This window comes from Musa acuminata, chromosome BXJ1-10, assembly GCF_036884655.1.
Source record: "Musa acuminata AAA Group cultivar baxijiao chromosome BXJ1-10, Cavendish_Baxijiao_AAA, whole genome shotgun sequence".
Classification (NCBI taxonomy): Eukaryota; Viridiplantae; Streptophyta; class Magnoliopsida; order Zingiberales; family Musaceae; genus Musa; species Musa acuminata.
In genome coordinates this window covers 30246002-30265022 of record NC_088336.1, presented here as the reverse complement: position 1 = coordinate 30265022, position 19021 = coordinate 30246002, and the positions used below count along the sequence as shown (strand labels likewise).

General features: G+C 37.4%; 1 protein-coding gene across 2 annotated transcripts; it reads left to right on the top strand.

The window, feature by feature from the left end:
* The first annotated feature begins 395 nt into the window (after nucleotides 1–395).
* On the top strand, nucleotides 396–18411 carry LOC103969041 (L-arabinokinase). Of its 2 annotated transcripts, none has more exons than XM_009382451.3 (29): nucleotides 396–629; nucleotides 1438–1545; nucleotides 1619–1687; nucleotides 1804–1887; nucleotides 2031–2107; nucleotides 2519–2585; nucleotides 3222–3279; nucleotides 3363–3430; nucleotides 3511–3573; nucleotides 5809–5862; nucleotides 5971–6073; nucleotides 6167–6276; nucleotides 6378–6497; nucleotides 6913–6969; nucleotides 8505–8677; nucleotides 8754–8919; nucleotides 9499–9582; nucleotides 10130–10255; nucleotides 10911–11041; nucleotides 11121–11202; nucleotides 12936–13023; nucleotides 14463–14506; nucleotides 14588–14683; nucleotides 14772–14848; nucleotides 15056–15274; nucleotides 15419–15584; nucleotides 16878–16949; nucleotides 17177–17380; nucleotides 18043–18411. In XM_009382451.3, exons 1-29 carry the CDS (start codon nucleotides 522–524, stop codon nucleotides 18148–18150), a joined length of 2982 nt encoding a protein of 993 aa, XP_009380726.2. In that variant the 5' UTR covers nucleotides 396–521; the 3' UTR covers nucleotides 18151–18411. The 2 variants fall into 2 exon arrangements, with proteins under 2 accessions (XP_009380726.2, XP_018674458.2); XM_018818913.2 differs by lacking the exon at nucleotides 396–629 and adding an exon at nucleotides 835–1056 and having other exon boundaries at nucleotides 18043–18325.
* Nucleotides 18412–19021: the final 610 nt, after the last annotated feature.

Below are 19021 nucleotides of genomic sequence, written 5' to 3'. Positions count from 1 at the left end.
ATTCATGCTGTATCCACGTGTCCATCATCACTGCGGAAAATGGACAACCCAATTGAATTGGAATGCTTTTGTAACGTTTATCTTATCCTTTATTTTTTATTATAATCTCCAGTCATTTTCAACAAATGATATATTAAAACCTCGAATAACAAAATAATATTTTTTTTTCATGGATCCTATAAAAAAAAAATTTATTTGATTTAATCATGATTAATTTTCGATGGAAGAGTGTACGGACTTATCCTTCTATTATCGACTTTCATGTATTTACAGGATGGACGCGTCGGAAAAACCTAATCACAAAGCAATTTTAAGAGGACACAAGTCGTGTATCGTATCCATTTTACTGTACGCGATTGTTGTAGATTCTTTTGCCGTGTTATCCTCGCAAAATCCCAAGCTTCTGTCTCTATCTCTATCTCTTGCGGAGCAGAGAGCGATACATATATAGCCCTTCGGTTAAAGCGACTTGCGCCTCCTGCCCTTCCTTCCGCCGTTCAGCTATCTTGCCGCTGCAAGCGATGGCGCTCGGGAAGAATCCAAGCATCGGCAATGGCCACCGCGGCCGCCTCGTCTTCGCCTACTACATCACCGGCCATGGCTTCGGCCACGCCACCCGCGTCGTCGACGTAAGCCTCCGTTTCCTTTCCTTCGCTGCCGTATTCGCACGAGTGCTTTAAACCCTTTTGCCTCCGGGTTTTTGGTCCGTGGTCCCATCTGCACGAATCCGGAACCGACGGCGACGCCTCGATGCTCGTGCCGTGACGTAAAGGCATCGATCAGGATGACGAACATGACGGTGCAGTTCTTGTTGGCTCTTCGCGGTTGCCTAGGCCACCCCAAGGAGCTTGGGGAAGCGGCAGAGCGCCCGAAGCCCATCCTGTGTCCCGTTTCTCGTTATAGGGTTTTGATCGGAGAATTCTAGGGTTTAGTCGTGTTTGTTCTGGTATGAGGATCGGGGATGGAGATGGCGGGGTCTCTGCTTCGCTTGAGCACCTTGTCTTCGCGTATTACGTGACCGGCCATGGGTTCGGTCACGCCACCCGAGTTGTCGAGGTGCGACGATCGGCTGCTTCTTCTTCCTCTCTCGCCTTTATTCCGAATTGTTGTAGATTCTTACATAGCTCGCTTAGTATAATAGGCTAAAAAGTGAGATTTCTAATTGTATTTCCGTCGATAGTAAGCGGTCAAGATTCATAATACAGCCTAAAAGATTGGCTCTCCAATCGAAATGGTAGGCAGTCCAGCTTCTCGATTAAATCCAATACAAGTAAATCCAATGAGAGGGTAGTTTGGTAACTTGGTGCGATTATAGATTATTTATACAATCTTGGGTCCCCACAAATCTCGGTGGGTTCTGCCTCGAAGATTGCTTGTGAAGGTTTCTTCTCCGGGTCTTGGCCATGTATGTCTAAAAGAGAAAATCTTGTCTTGCAGGTTGTGCGGCATCTCATTGCTGCTGACCACGATGTTCATGTGGTAACAGGTGCTCCAGAGTTTGTGTTCACCACCGAGATACAGTCTCCGAACCTCCATATACGCAAGGTCGTTTTAGATACTGAAAAAGTTTTGGGCGAAATTTTTCACCAAGGTTCTGATGGAAGTTGTGGACATGCAGGTTTTGTTGGACTGTGGTGCTGTGCAAGCTGATGCTTTGACAGTCGATCGTCTTGCCTCCTTGGAAAAGGTATGCGGGAATTCTTAGTCACTTTCTGGGTAATGTACTTCTTGTTTTATCCAACAATTGGATATCTGATTCAGTACATTCTTTTCTGTTGTTTCTTTTCTTTTATTATCTGGCAGTATCATCAGACAGCTGTGGTACCTCGAACCTCCATTTTGGCAACTGAAGTGGAATGGCTGAATTCTATCAAAGCTGATCTAGTGGTACTCCAAGTTTTCTTTTTCACATGATAGTTGGATGCTTTTTGCTTCTTTCTGCAGTGAACCGATATTTCACTGAAAATTTTATCATTGGAGGAATTCTTTTGTGTCCATGATTTTCTTGTTGTGATTGTTACTCAACACAGGTCTCAGATGTCGTTCCTGTGGCATGCCGAGCGGCAGCTGATGCTGGGATTCGTTCTGTTTGTGTCACTAATTTCAGGTTTCTAATAATTTATACTTGAATCACATAGCTATATCCAAATAAATATGACAACAATTACTTAGTTGTTAGTACTAAGGTTTCTGCATCAACAGAATATATATATATATATATATATATATATATATATATATATATATATATATATATAGATTCTTACAATTCAATTACTTGGTTAATGGTATTCTGTAATAAAAGTAGGCATGTTGGTAGAGAATGGAACAAAGACCATGGATCGGGAAAAATACTCTAATCCAGAAGCCAAAAGCTCAACTTTTTCATTGCATAAAGTAGATAAAAGCTGTTGCCATTATTTTTTCCTATTTTTCATCATATAAGTAATCCAGAAGTCGGTGTTCCTTAGCTTTAATGTTCTATTGTCTTTAATTATTATGTTATTTTATTTTGCAGTTGGGATTTTATATATGCAGAGTATGTGATGGAAGCAGGGCATCATCATCGGTCAATCGTTTGGCAGGTCCTTGTTCACTGTTGTGTTCTTCAACAATTTTGAGATTAGTAGAGCTGTCTGTGACAATTTGGAAAGTTTGACATTATTTACTTACTATTGGATTTTTTTGTTTTTCAAATCTTGTGTTGTTTAAATTTTCGTGGTTGTACTCTTTCTTGTTTTTTAAGATCGGTGGATATATTTCTTGGTTGCTTACTAATTGAATATATAGGGGTATCAGAAACCTTCCTGTATGTACTGCCATTTTATTTTTATATAATCATGTCAGTCAGTGTATTAGGAGACTCTTCAATTTAAATCTCTATTGCATGTGGTCTTTCTTTATTCCAAGGAAACTTCTGCGTCTCTGTATCTGCAATACTAACTGAAATTACCTTTTTATATTGAATTTATTTTTCTCTTGAAGCATTTCTTTAACTAGAATTACTAGTATTTTATGGTTCATTTAACTTGTTATGAAAATTACTGAGTCGTTTATGTTTCTTCACTTCTAGATTTTACAGGAACATATGTGATTTCCTATCTATTTCATTTTTTGTGTTTCTTTTCTCATGTCAAATTGTTGGTGTTCTTTTGTTTTATCTTATCTTGCTATTTTAAATTTTCAACATTGTGAATGTATATGTTAAAAATCTGTTGCAGATTGCCGAAGATTACTCCCACTGTGAATTCTTACTCCGGCTTCCTGGATATTGCCCTAGTATGAATTGACATTTCCTATGCATGATTTGTTTTGACTGGCTTGTTTATCACATTGATGTGGAAGCTCTCTTTTACCTACAGTGCCGGCTTTCCGTGATGTTATTGATGTTCCTCTAGTTGTGAGAAGGTTGCACAAATCTCGCTTTGAGGTGCAGTATTGATAAAAGAGGATAATGATTTTTGTTATCAGTTGCTTATGCTGATTCCTTTGACATTTTTGTTGTATCAGGTTAGGGAGGAATTGGGAATTGGAAATGATGTGAAAGTTGTTATCTTCAATTTTGGAGGACAGGTACAGCAATCAAAATTTTTTAACTAAATTTTCCATTTTTCCCCTTAAAATTGGAGGGCTGTTACATGGTGCTTCTTTTTAAAAAAATTTGGAAAATACCTTATATTTTTCAAATGAAAAATCCTGTAGGACATTTAGTGGTTGGCAAGAGTTACGTTAGTTTGGTCATGTCCCGCTTTTATCTTTCCTCAATTTTCACTCGACCATATAAAATCTTCAAATTGATTATCAACTAAAATGTTTTCTATTTTTTTTGCAAAGATTGAAATTTCGTACTGTATCGCTGCATTGAGCTTTGCTCGATACGGTATGGCATGGCGTACCGAGCGGTATGCTAGGGCATACCAAGTGGTATGCTTAATTTAATTATAAAACTCTCTAAAAATATTTGAAAAATTAGAAAAAAAAGGGTTATGATACGGTTTTTAAGTTAGAAATAAATATACATTTAGTATAGATTTAGCAAAACCAATATAAATTAGGTAAGAATATTGTCACATCTATTTCAGGTTTTGAGGAATAACCTTGTGCAAGATTCGTAATTTCGGTCCATTACGGATCGTCCTTTTGTTAATATTGAATTATTTAGAGAAAAATTATTTGAATTATTTGATTATTTATTTACAACATAAACTTTAATAAAACATAAGTAAACCTCTTTTATCATCTTAAATATCTTCCAATATTTAATATGCATGAAATATAAATATTTGACCTCTAATTTCAAATAAATCTATATTAAATATACTAATCATAATATTACAGAACTTACTCTCTAATTAAAAAAAGGAGAATACATACCTCGTGATTAAAAAGTTTTTCCTCTTAATCTTTCTAAATTAGCCTCGATCTAATTCACAAATCATTGTTTCATAGAGTTTAGGAGTGTAAATGTGATAATAAGAAAGACAATGTAAGAAAAAAATGAGTTTGAGATAGTTTAAGAAAGTGTGAGAGTGAAATTGAATGAAATAGAGGGAGGATGGGTTTAAAAATCCATGAGAAATGGCTCCAATGATCAAATTGACCGTTGGACTTCTATTAAAGGTTGGTAATGGTAGAAATTGATCGTTACCGACTTGTAACAGGCGTAACGGTCGAAATTTCGATCGTTACCGCCCAATACAATCTCATATCGTCTGATACGGTGCTATATCAAGCGTACCGTTCGGTTGTGAGCGGTCCGCGTACCGATATGCTAGTGGACTAGTACGTACTGCTCGGTGTGGGCGGTATGATAGATATTTAAATCCATGCTGTTGTGACAATATCAGTATTATTCTCAATGCACTTTAACAAAGCAAGTCAAGACATCAATTCCTTGATATAACTATTTCAAGGTTCATGTCAACATTTCTTCCTGTGGTAATTCCATTTCGATAAAGTGGTGGTAATTGGTGAAAGGATTAAATTATTGCTGGTTTTATGATTTTGTTAAATCATTTGTTGAATCATTCGACCTAGCTTGTATGTTTGAAACAGGATGTATTAACTGAAATCTGAGAGAGAGAAATATAGTAGAATTTTTGCACCAAATAGGGGAACAAAGAAAGGAAGGGTGAACGTGTACAGGATGCATGGCTCGAAGACAACCTCACACAACAAATATAATTTGTAGAAAATCAGTGAGCTGCAGTTTTGTGTATGACACTTACTCTGCTATAAGGAATTAAAAAGCATAGTCCAACACCATCTTGATGAATAACAAGCAGTTTTGATAAAACTGATTGTTCTCCTTTTTAGGAAAATAGACCCATTAATATAATCATTTAGGGAAACTAGAATAATTGAAACTCATCCCTTGTTCAACTCCTGTATTTCCCTCAAATCTTTTGTATATGCATGCAGTGTATGTGCGTCTGTGTTAACCAAGACTTGTAGATATTCTTCACTCTTAACGTGAGTCCCCAGACACTGTCATCCTAAAGGGTTTAGCATTGTGGTCAAAATTTTGATTAGAAAAAAAAGAAAAAAAAGATCCCCCAGGAGGAGCTTATCGAAATGCACACACACTCCTGATTCTGAACAGGAGGGTTTAGCATTGTCTTATGTTGATTGACATTATGACAGTACATGTTGGCTTTTGCAAAGCTATGCTGACAGAGCAATTTGTGAACTTCTTCTTCTTGACTGATTATTACTGAAATGCAATTTGAGACCATGTAAATATTTGTTTGTTCTTTTTGAATGCTTCCAGTAGATTTGTCACTATAATGGCTCTTATCCTTCTTGCAGCCAGCAGGATGGAATCTAAAGCAAGAGTGGCTACCAGCTGGTTGGTTATGTCTGGTATTGTTTTATCAAAATATATAGAGCCTTGTTTTTATTTTCATGTCATTACATATATTTTATCTAAGGTTCTATTTGTTAATTCTGATATGCTTGTTTTTAATGTAGGTCTGTGGTGCATCAGACAATCAAGAGCTTCCTCCAAACTTCATAAAGCTTGCAAAAGATATGTACACGCCTGATATAATTGCAGCTTCTGACTGCATGCTTGGTATTTTTAATGTCTAATATAAAGTTGGATTTTTTTGCCTGATATACTCATCTATGCGCATGATTTTCATGTTTCTCTAGTCTATTATTGCAGGAAAAATCGGGTATGGCACGTTTAGTGAAGCTTTGGCATACAAGTTGCCCTTTGTCTTTGTGCGCAGAGATTATTTTAATGAAGAACCATTTCTACGCAATATGCTTGAGGTTGTACAAGTTCCTCATCTTTGTTATTCTGAAAAGTTGTTATGTGTATTCAGTTACAAGTACAGATCTTATTGTTGATTAAATGTTTTAATTTTAAATAGTATTACCAAGGTGGGGTTGAGATGATTAGGAGGGATTTGCTCACTGGACACTGGGCTCCATATCTTGAGCGTGCACTCACTCTTAAACCATGCTATGAGGGAGGGACTAATGGTGGCGAGGTACTATTTATCTTTTCAATCTGGAATTATAGTGGTTGCAACATTGTAGCATCCTCCCTGGTCATTTTAAGGAATTTCTGTAGTCGGCAATTGCATGTAAAGTGGTCTATGAATGTACTAAAAATCTCTTGGTGGCAATGTATTGTATTTGATTTTTGTGTAGATTTAATGGCAACATTGTTCCAACTTTTCCAAAAAAGGAAAAGAAAAGAAAAAAATTTACATGGATCTTTTTAGCATGTCATTTGATCATTCCCTTATTTTATGTTCTCTCTTTGGTGATCATTAAGGTTACTAAGATGAGAAACACTAATATTAACTTGTGCATACGCCTTTTGTTCTACATTATTCATCTAATTTAACTCTGTTGTCACATTCTACATTTGCTTGGATCTGATATTAAATTTGTTTACAGGTAACAGCCCACATACTGCAGGATACTGCTATTGGAAAAAAGTGTGCTTCAGACAAGGTACATGTCTCTAGATAATTTATTTTCTTTAAAAATGTCTATGTTTCTTTTCTGCTACATGCTTTTAAATTACTTGCTGTTTTGAATTAGTTATGCTGCCCCATTTCAGTATCCCTTGTGTTCATTAATAGTGTGCTTACAATGTCATATTGATGCATTGCTTTCTGGTTACAATGTCAGATAGCCAGCAATTATTGACAAGAACATAGTCTAAACAAGCAGAAATCCAGGACAAACCAAACCTATTGTTACACTACGTAAAGCATGAACCATAGAAACCCAAATCCACAAAACTAGCATTGTCATTAAGTTTTTGCAAATCCAAAGCAAAAGCTTTGAAAACAAAAGGGCAGCCACTGAGCTTATCCTCGGGGCATCTAATAGAGTTTAGATCTCCGTATAGAATCCAGGGGATATCATGAAATTCCAAGTTGCTAAGTCAAGATCACAGAGTATTTCTATGGGAAAGTAAATTACTAGCATAGATGGTAGAGAGAAGCCAAGTAGTTTTACTGGAGAGCTGTATAATGAAATGTAAAGATTGGTCATCCTTACTTATCAAGGTGCACTTTTCGTCCTTTTTCTGTGCAACGATTATGTTGCCAGATCTTCCTCGGGTAGAAGTCGCCTTCCTGGTCCCATCGAGAAATAGAACTAACTTATCCTAAGGCAATGGGGCGAGAAACTCAACGCCACTATTCCTGAACAACTTGGAGCCAAGCCTTCTCTTCTCACTATTATGGATAGTACAATAATGGGTAAAATTGGATTCAATTTTTACCATAGCGACTCAACCTTCATGGCTGGCCGGCTGCTTCAACTTCATCATCTTGCAGGTCCATGATAAACTTTGTACTGGCTTGTGTGTGCTGGCTCTCCTCCTCCAAGTCAGCATTTGGTTTCCAGGATGCAGTGCCTTCAGGCTGACGGAGACCTGCCCAGGAGAGGAGAGGTTTTGAAGCGGGAGGAGGAGCAGAACCAGAAGGTTTCAGAGTGGAGGCAGGGCAATAACAAGAAGTCTTTGGAGTGGGACATGGAGATGGTGGTGTTGTTGTCACATTGCTGCTTGATGGATGGGAAGAGATTGATGGGGCCACAGGTGGGCCCTTGCTGACTGGGGGGTGAGATGTCACAAGTCTGTTTTGCTGATTTGCTTGAGGATGGCCTTGTAGGGACCAGGGGATCCCCAGGAGGGGGAGGGGGAGGGGGAGGCTGTGGAGTGGTCTCTAGAGGAAGGGAACAAGAGGAAGGAGCACTGTTCGCCGAAGCACCAGCCATCGCTTTAATTATGGCTCTTATATACATTCTTTTTAATATAGTATACTGAGCAATGGGGACATGTTTTTTATGGGTTATGCTTGATAAATAGAAGAATTTATTTGATTACATTGCTTTTTTAACATCTTTATTATTCGTGATTATCTTATGAATTTATGTTTTTTCTGCCGAGTCTTTCTTCTGCTGGAAATTTTCCTCTGTTAGTTTTAGTTCTCAACTTTCTTCCTGCTGAATTTTTTTTCCTGTTCTAAATGTAGTTGAGTGGAGCAAGGCGACTGCGTGATGCTATAGTACTTGGTTATCAACTACAAAGAGCTCCAGGAAGAGATCTAGGTGTACCTGATTGGTATTCTCTGGCTGAAAATGAAGTTGGCCTTCGTCCGGCATTAACAAATATTGTGATGAATGGAAAAGCCTCGCTTGTTGAATCGTGAGTTCTATTCATGTATTAGTATTCTTATGCTTTCTACAAAAGATAGTCAATCTAATCCTTTTCATTTTGGAAGATGCTTTGAGGGCTTTGAGATTCTTCACGGAGAATTGCACGATTTGCCTGATACAATGGCTTTTCTGAGGAGCTTATCAGCACTAGATTCTGTAGCTGAACCGAGGAGTCCTGAGAAGCGCCAAATACGAGAGCGAGTTGCTGCAGCAGCACTCTTTGACTGGGAGGTTGTTTCGCTTGCCTATATTATTTCATTTTATTTATACACTGTCTGGTATTTTTTTTGCCCTTAAGTAATCCGAGTAAGTATTATAGAAAGGATTTCTACAATCTCTTCTGTTATTTTCAATTCTGTTCTGTATCATTTCTTTTGCTAAATAATCTGAAAGGTGTATCTATGATAGTTTTGAAACTTTGGATTTCAGAGGTTGACTAGCAACAGTCTATCTTTCTATTTTTTGCCCCACAAACCGGAGCGATTTAAGTTCTAGGCAACATCATTCTAGTTTCTTGAAATTTGTATCACTTCTGGTATCCAATTTTCAATGCTGAAAGAAAGAAAGCATGTTTGATGAAACTTAGGAACTGCCAAAAAAATGAAATTTTACCAAAAAAATGAAATTTTATCTGAATCTTCAGAACTCTCTATGCATATTTAAAGTTGCACTATATCCCAAAGTCCTTCAGTTAATTATTATATGCTCGGGTTTCTTATGATTACGTATCAGCAAATTGAATCAAAATGATAATTGGAATCTTAGTTTGGCTGCTTGTTTCAGTTAGGGTTTTTTTTAATTTACTTGCAGGAAGAAATTTATGTGGCTAGAGCACCCGGAAGATTGGATGTTATGGGAGGAATTGCAGATTATTCAGGGAGCCTTGTTTTGCAGGTTAGCTAGTTTCTTGTCCATTGCAGATTATACATGGATATGGTCTCTTTGCATGCAGGATGAAGTTGCTTACTATTAACTAATTAAGCATCCACTGCACCCTTATCGATAGAGGTATCATGCACTCGGCTACCTGTTAATTTTTTTCAGCCGAGTTATAGCTATATTGCATGTCAGTCATCTTAGATTATATGAAACTATTAATCTGTTTTTCCTGGATGACCTGATTTGATCTCTTGAAAATAAGCTGATTTATGGTGTATGAATTTAATGTTTATAGTCATGCGCTTCTTTCATGTTCCACCTTTGCTGTGATGAATTTATGTTGTTTTTGTTGCTTAAGCACATTCTTGTATTGCATAATTCCTTCAACCATGTTAGTCATGCTGTTGCATTTCAACTAATTCATTTTCGATAAGTAGAATTTCTGTAGAACAAATATAATCAGTGAGGAAGCTTGTTGCATTATAGGCTTGTCAAGCTAGCCTTACTCCATGAACATGGCCAACACTTTAATTGACATGTTTGAAAATCCTTTGCATAATAGATGCCTATTAGAGAGGCCTGCCATGTTGCTGTTCAGAAGAACCATCCTAACAAGCAGAAGCTTTGGAAACATGCTCAAGCACGACAGCGGGCCAAAGGACAAGGACCTATTCCTGTGCTGCAAATTGTATGTTTACCAACTTTCTCGTAACATGGGTTTTCTTTGTTACATTTAACTTTTTCCAACCTTTTAGCACACAAATGAATATGGTATATTAATTCTTATACTAATATAAATCCGATTAATTATGAAAGTAAAGTAATGTTATCTTTTTGTTCTTAATTTTGGATAACATAAGTTAAACCAATGATAGAATCTAAGAGATCATTGCAAAATTATCAAGCTGTTATGTTACAATGACAATGATAGGTGGAAAGAATATATTCTTCGTTGTGTCTGCATTACTTTGTATGGCTGTATGTTCTACTTTTCCAACCACATAAATGGCCACCTATCCTGCATATGCAGTCTTAGTACGTAGTGTAGTCGTATAAGGCCCATATTGTGGCCTTGCTACAGAATAAACCATCACAATCCTATATGAGGAAGTCATATGCAGGACCACATTTTAGAACAGTGCTTTACATTGTGAAAATCAATTTGGCTTGTCTAATGAAGAATCTTATGAGTTCAATCAACAAATGTCTGTTTGGTAAAACAATGCATTCTTCTCTTCAATAAAGAATCCCCAGAAGAAAGGACTACTTCACAAACAATGTCCTTATCTATGAAAAATTTCAAATGAGTAAATGGTAACAATGCTGTCTCCGATAATATGTAGGTATCATTTGGGTCTGAGTTGAGCAACCGTGCTCCAACATTCGATATGGACCTACCGGATTTAATGGATGGTGATCAACCATTGTCATATGAAAATGCCTATAAATATTTTGCACAGGATCCATGTCAAAAGTGAGTCAGCTTCTCCCTTTAAGATGATTTCATTCAATAAATGTCATCTATCACCTCACTAATATGTGATCTCTCTCAGGTGGGCAGCCTATGTTGCTGGAACAATTCTTGTTTTGATGTCTGAGCTTGGTGTGCGTTTTACTGAAAGCATAAGCATCCTGGTATAGCTTAATTTGCTTGCCTGTTGTAGTTTTTTCGTATAGCTGTTTTCTAAAGATTTTCTTATGGGTATGTGCTTCTATATAGTCATTGAGATTTGAGAGTATGGCAAAAGTTAAAGCAGCAATTGAATATGCTTATAAGTCATACCTTATTTTTGGGAAAGTATGCATGAATATGCAACAATATCTATCAGTGCTGAACATGTCTGTCACTGACTATGTGTATGTCCTTTGTACTTTTAACTCTCCATGTATGTGGATAAACTTTTTTGTCATATCTGCATCAGTCTCTATCTGCATATCTTGTTTGTCTAGTGTTGGTTTTTATAATTTATAATAGTTTAGCAATTTGGTTGATCTCCTAGTGTCTATCTAGTGCAACTTAGTGGCTTTTGTATCTTATGATGCTTTGGGACTTAGATTTTTTCATTTATGTCTATGTAGTGTAAGAACTCTGAATTAAGACAGCTAGTTAATTGTTGCATTTTTGCTTTTTAACTTCTTATTGTTCTAAAGTAGTTGCTCTGTCCAGCAACTTAATTATCTCCAAATAAAAAGGGCTGAACCTTTGAATTTCAAAGTGGAAAATAATCAAGTCTTGTAAAAAAAAAATTAATAGCATGTTCTGCTTCGTAATTCATTGTAATAAATATTTGAAGATGTTGAGAATGTGACGTAACTTTTTAAAAACTAGGATGCCAATATTAAATTTGGAAAATATAGTAGAACTTGATTGTTTGGGAAAAATTGTGGAAATATAGTTTGATAAGGTATATGGCCTTAGATCTTCTAAAAGCAATCATTTTTTACTAGGAAATTCTTCATCATTTTCATGTTTAGCATAGATCTGTAAAAAATTTGAGTTAATTGTGAGAGGATACATCATGTTTACCAAGAGTTCTAGATCTTTAAGCATAAATATTTTCGTAAATTACATGTTTTTTTGCCTATAGGGGTGGATTTCTCCTCCATCATTTGTCCTCGTGAGGTACGTCTCGAGTCCGTTCCTTGGGCGTCGAGGTGTGCCCTAGTTCTCACTTAGGACATGGCTTAGCCAAGAGGTGCATCGTGCATTGGATTCCCCACCTTTATAGGTTCATTGGGCATGCTTTCTGTGCTGGGGTCGGACGAGAGATGTCTCCTGTAATGAGCCTGAGAGGGGCATCTCTGGCACATTTTCATGTTTAGCTTGAGAGGGGCGTTCATGAGCATTTTCATGCTTAGCCTGAGAAAGGCATTTTGAACTTATTTTTTGCTTTGTCTGAGAGGGGCATCTCGAGTGTATTTTCATGCTTAGATTGAGGGGGGCATCTCGGGTGCATTTTTATGGTTAGCCTGAGAGGGACCTCAACCTTGACCATTGGCAGGAAGACCTTGGAAGTTGAATCAGCATATTGGCAAGCAAAGTGATGCCTTTGTAGGTGAGATGGTGCCCCTGTGTGTATAAGATGTGCCCCCTCATTAGGCATAGTATTCACTTTGCATCCTGAGCCTCACCTTGTCTTTTTGCTCGGCCCCTTTGAAGTTTGATCTCCACCTCACGTCTCAAACCTCCAAAGCACCTTGTCTGCAATTGGGGTGTGAATATGAACTCAATGGCTTCAAAATAATAAGCTTATCTGAGTTTTCTTTCTTACAATTTACTAGCCCAGACATGTCTTTACTCGTCGTAAAGACACTAACCTTGTCTCTCCCTTAGGTTTGTTATCTGATATTTCTATCTAAAATCCCAGGTCTCTTCAGCTGTTCCAGAGGGCAAAGGTGTTTCTTCTTCTGCATCAGTCGAAGTGGCTACCATGTCTGCTATTGCTGCTGCCCATGGTCTGCTTTATTGTTTAAACCTTTTGGCTCTAAGTTTGTTATTTCTAATCTGTTTAGCCTTTTTCATAAAGTTAGCCATGATACAGTTTTTTATATTTTTGCTTGAAATTGAGCCATGCTATTACCTGCATTCTTTCTATACTTGAATGATTGTGTATGGCTACTTGAGAACTTCAACAATGTACATTGCAAATTTAAGGATATATTTAACTAATGCTCCTAAATGTGCTTGTATGCTAAAGTTATTAACCAAAATAGGTTGTAGCTTCCTTAGTAGGTATGTATTTGAAATTGTGGTATCAATTAATTTTCCTCTGTGCATTATGCTGGGAAAATTTCTGCATGAGTTACTCTTGTTTTGCAATATTTAAATTTCTTCTACTTGAGATATTCAACAATGTACAGTGCAAATTTAAGCATATATTTGACGAGTGCTCATAAATGTGTATGCATGCTGAATTTATTAACTAAAATAGGTTGTAGCTTCCTTACTAGGTGTGTATTTGAGATTGTGGTATCAATTAATTTTTCTCTTTGAGCATTATGGTGGGAAAATTTCTGCATGAGTTATTCTTGTTTTGCAATATTTAAATAAGCTGTAGCTTGTTGCATCAATTACGGTATGTACAATGCTTTCGATTATTTCATTGAGCAATTTATCTACCCATTTTTTTAGAGAATTTCCAAGCACAGGGATTGTTGCCTTACTGTAAGTTGCCAGTAAGATTATGAAGAAATATAAGATAAAGGAAGAACCAGAAAGGACGATGTTGAAGAATTATCAAATTAAAGTTGGATTTTCGAATGCCCATTTATTATGTTGTTGGGATATGTGTTTCATCTATTAGAACCTTAATTTTAGAGCACTGCATATAATTGTGTTTTAATAATAATATAGTCATATATTAAAGTTTTAAACATTCTCTTATATAAATTTTGAGTGGTATACCATAGTGTACATATGTAATCTGATGGCCTATATGGACCGACATTTAAATCCTCGCTTCACACTAATAAAATTGTTGGATATTGTAAATATATTTTGTGTTCTAAGGTTGATTAGGTCGATCTTTTTTGACCTCAGTGATGAGGATTTGAATTATAAGAACAACCTGTAAGCTGCATGTATTGATTCTCCCTGGACCGATATGAATGAGAGCTTGATGCACTGGGTTGCCCTTTTTGTGGTGAGTCTTGACACCACACTAAATTACTGTCTGCAAACTGAAGACCTGGTTCTGAGTCACAGAAGTAACTTTCCTGCCTTCAAGTTTCAGATTGTGTACATTAATCCTCTCAAGATTCTGTATTGGCTATGTACTTGTGTACTGAGACTCCCTTTCTAAGGAGTTGTAATCAAGCTTCAGCTTTCTTTGTTATAATTTGTGTTTCATTAAATTACTAATGAGAACTTTTTGTTCTTTGTTTCTTTTATATAGGACTGAATATTCAACCAAGAGATCTTGCATTGCTTTGTCAGAAGGTATAGTTGTGTAGACAGCTTCTCCGATGATTATTTTTTATGTATTTTCCCTTATACTACTAATCACTTGGTCCCAAGCAGGTCGAGAATCACATCGTTGGAGCTCCTTGTGGGGTAATGGACCAAATGACATCTGCTTGCGGTGAAGCTAACAAACTTCTTGCTATGGTTTGCCAGGTTTGTATATTTAATTTGGCCTTAAACCTTGTAGTTTACACTTTACAGTTCTAAGTGTTTTAGTATGTCACTAAATACTCTCATGCAGCCTGCAGAAGTAAAGGAATTGGTTACAATTCCAACTCACATCCGATTTTGGGGTCTTGATTCTGGAATTCGGCACAGGTGTCTGGTTTATTCTTTATTGAAATTTAATTGTGTAGTATTAATTTTAATATAAAGAAACTATTGACACTCATTTCAGTACTTTTTTCATGATAAAATTGTGTCCTACAAGTGCCTGCTATTGAGAATGAGAAATCTTCATCTGAAGTCCAGGTTTAATGATTGTCTCTGTTGATTAATATTATGTAACCGTGTTTGTGCTTGCAGTGTTGGCGGCACTGATTATGGATCTGTGAGAATAGGAGCCTTTATGGGGCGTAAGATAATCAAATCTGCAGCAGATGCTTTGTTATCCCACTCTTTGGCTGGCATAAATTCTTCTCAGCAAAGTGATGTAATAAATTCGGATGAGTTTGAAGAGCATGGATTTGATCTACTGAAGAAAGAAGCTTCATTATGCTACTTGTGTAATCTATCAACTCACAGGTGAGATGAATAGTTACATGCCCTTATCTTCAACCTTTGCCTCTGAAGAGCAATAAGTTTGTCCTGTCTTGGAGGAGGATATCTAGTCTTCTAGTTATTTTGATCTGAAGTCTGAAGAATGCATATCTTGTATGTTTGTTGCAGATATGAAGCTGTTTATGCAAAGAAAATTCCAGCGGACATAACTGGAGAGTCTTTCTTAAAGACATATACTGACCATGATGATACAGTAACAATGATTGTCCCAAAGCGCACCTATGCGGTCAAGGCTCCTACTAAACATCCCATATATGAAAATTTCCGTGTTGAGGTTGGGCCATACCTTTATATATTTGGTTATCTCATCAGTAAACTTGTGTTCCGAAACTCCTATTACTTGTGTGACTAGTTTTTCGTCTCTATAGTTACTGGTATGTTGTAACACATGGTAGTAGATACTTGTCACTCAAATAGAAGTTTTTTAATTTTTTCACATAAATGAAAGTATACCTGCTTTTACTCTTTCATGGTTACTAACTCTTAAAACTTACATGATAACATAGGTTATTATTAGGTGAGAACCCATGGTTGGAAATAGTTCTGGTGTTGCATAAGCTTGTATTACACACAATGAATTTTTTAAACCATATCATTGTAATTAGGAAGATTTGATTTTTATATCAATCCATATTTTCTTCAAATATCTTTCTCTGTATACATAATTCGTTTTCATATTTTATTACTGGCAAGGATTTTAATTTTGAATAATACAAGCAGTGCGTATCGGTCCGCCGACGGATCGATACACAGATTACTCGCTACCGGGCGATATCGTCTGTTGGAGCTGCTTCCGCCCTGTTACCACTCTAAATCGATCGGTGACGATCGATTTTGATCATCACCATCCGTTATCGGGTGGTATTAGTCGAGGGAGAAGAAAAGGGAGAACCTGGAGATCCGACGCCGCTCTCCCTCGACGATCCTAATCCGTTGTCGCCCTCCTTCCTGCAAATGAGATGTTGCCTCCTCATCATCTGAGGTGACAAGGCCTCGGCGCTGTTGGCGACTTCTCCTCATCTACACTGGGAGAAGAAGCCCCGGCGACATTGCGGGGAGAAGAAATGGAGCGTCATCGAGGCGACGTTTCTTCTCCCCACGTGGCCTCCTACTCATCTGAGGTGACGTCGTCTTGTCGCCCTCTTTTGTGCAGGCAGAAAAAGGAGTTTTTCTCTTCAGTTTTTTTTTTCGGTAGACAGTATATATATATATATATATATATATCGAGCGGTACACCCTTGGTACTCTATACCATACAAAGTACCGTACCGTACCGAGCTATACTCGAAACTCCACTATGGTATGAAATTATAATCCTTGGTTACTGTCACTTGTAAGTATCGAGTATGTTGGGTATTCATCATTGGAGAAGTTTATGAAGTCATCGATTTGACATGTATGTTAAACTCTTCATCGTTATGTCCTTGAATTTTTTTTTACTTGGGTCGTATGTTGTGTCAATAAGTTTGTATTTGCATTTTATCTTGCTTGATGTGAATTTTACAAACCTATATTTATTGGTTGAGCTGATAAAAATTTTGTTTTCCTCATATTTGTATTCATCTAGGCCTTTAAAGCACTATTAACTGCAGCAACTACAGATGAACAACTCTCTGCACTTGGAGAACTTATGTATCAGGTAAACTTAGGTTCAGCACCCTTTTATTTTCAAGTTCCTTAAAAAATTATAGACCTTTTATGACTGAAAATGGATCGAAAACTTTAAGTACGAAGTATGTTCTTTTTTCATAGTATTATTTACCCCTTTAGTTGCATATGGTGATTGTAAAAGCCGGTATCTTTGTGGTCTAAATGAATTTGTGTTGCATGCTAACTGAACTGTTCTTGCTCATTATGTTTGTGCAGTGTCATTATAGCTACAGTGACTGTGGACTTGGCTCAAATGGGACCGATAGACTAGTTAAGTTAGTGCAAGAAGTGCAGCATCGTAAAACATCACATGATGTAAGTACAAGTTTGTTTGGTGCAAAAATCACTGGCGGTGGTTCAGGTGGCTCCGTATGTGTCATGGGGAGAAACTGCATTCGGAGCAACGAAGAAATTTTAGAGGTAATAAACCTTTGAGCGTTTGGCAATAAGAATATTCAATTTCTTTGGAGAATGATGCTTTTTCAAATACTCTAATCAAGTGACATAATCCTGCTTCCACCTGGACTAAGTACCACCTAATGAATGGATTCTTAATCTAAGACTTGTAGCAAATCAATTGCTCCAAGACTGAAGCACAAAGTTTATGCTTTCTAACGTATGGATGTTTCCAGAGTTCCAGCTTTTCTAAAATGCTTTTATGGTTTCATTTCTTTTTGAATGGAAAAAAAAAAACTACTTACATCTTTTATATATTGTATACGAACATTTTTTTCTACAGTTTCCAGAAACATTATTTATCTATTTATTTATTGATCCGTGATTGAGATACCTTGGTGGGCAAATCCTTTTCTAGCATTTGGAGTTATTATTATTTTTTCACGAGAAAAGTTGCCAGTGAACAAGTGTCATGACATTCTGGTGCTTTAGACTGTCATTGATTTCTCATGGAAAATTATCTTCACTTGTTTCATGTCAAAAAGAATTATTATGTTCTATCTACACCTAATGACCTACTTGATTGAGTGTCCTTTTGTTTTCGATTCCTTTCTCATTACCTTTGATGTTTCTTAGTGATTCTTGACATCGGCCACCTTAATCTTGGTTTTGTTGTTACGTTTCAGATTCAGCAGAAGTATAAAGGAGCAACCGGTTATCTTCCAATTATCTTTGAGGGTTCATCACCAGGTGCTGGAAAGTTCGGTTACCTAAAAATCCGTCGCCTAACATAATCTGATGGTAATGCAAAAAGAAATAAACTATGTCCAAAGTGGTTCATTTGGGCACTAATTTAGGGCTGAAATAAACTTCTAAATTTTCTTGTTCTAATTGGGCACATACTTGATGCTGATCATCTTGTTTTTTCTGTGGCCAAGAAAATGTTAAGCTGTGGGAATTTCTCGTTTTGTTGCACAAATGTTTATATGGGAACGAATTTATGTTGCATGCTAATATTCATGATAATATTTTAATGTGATGAGTTAAGTTGTCTACTCATCGATTGTGGCTATGTGTGCTCATCATACGTGATTTCTCACTCTGTCACGCTACTTGGGTTCAAATGCCGAGTCAATATGGACCAATACAATTGACTTATTCGGCCCAAAATAACCAGCCCGGTTCACACATCTATAACCCTCTCGCGAACCCGCTTTTCGGAAACCCTGAATCGTGGCTTCTCCGTCGTCGGAGCTATTCTTCGCTGCCGCTTCCCTCCCCGCCGTCGCCTTGCGGCGAGGTCGGCGCGGCCAGCTCCTTGGCGCCAAAGATTGGGCTGCTGGGGCTCTCCCCCAAGAAGGGAGTGGAAGGGGCTCCGCGTGACCGTCAAGCTCACGGTGCAGAACCGGCAAGCCAAGGTCACCGTCGTGCCCTCCGCCGCCGCCGCCCTCGTCATCAAGGCCGTCAAGGAACCCCAGCGCGACCGCAAGAAGACCAAGAACATCAAGCGCGATGGCAGCATTTCCCTCGACGACGTCGTCGAGATCGCCCGGGTCATGCGGCCCAGGTTAGACTTGCACGATTTGGTGTGTTGAAATGGACTGAAATTGTGCATATGTTTAAGTTGTTGCATTTGATCCTAAATGGTTTTAGATTAAATTCTAT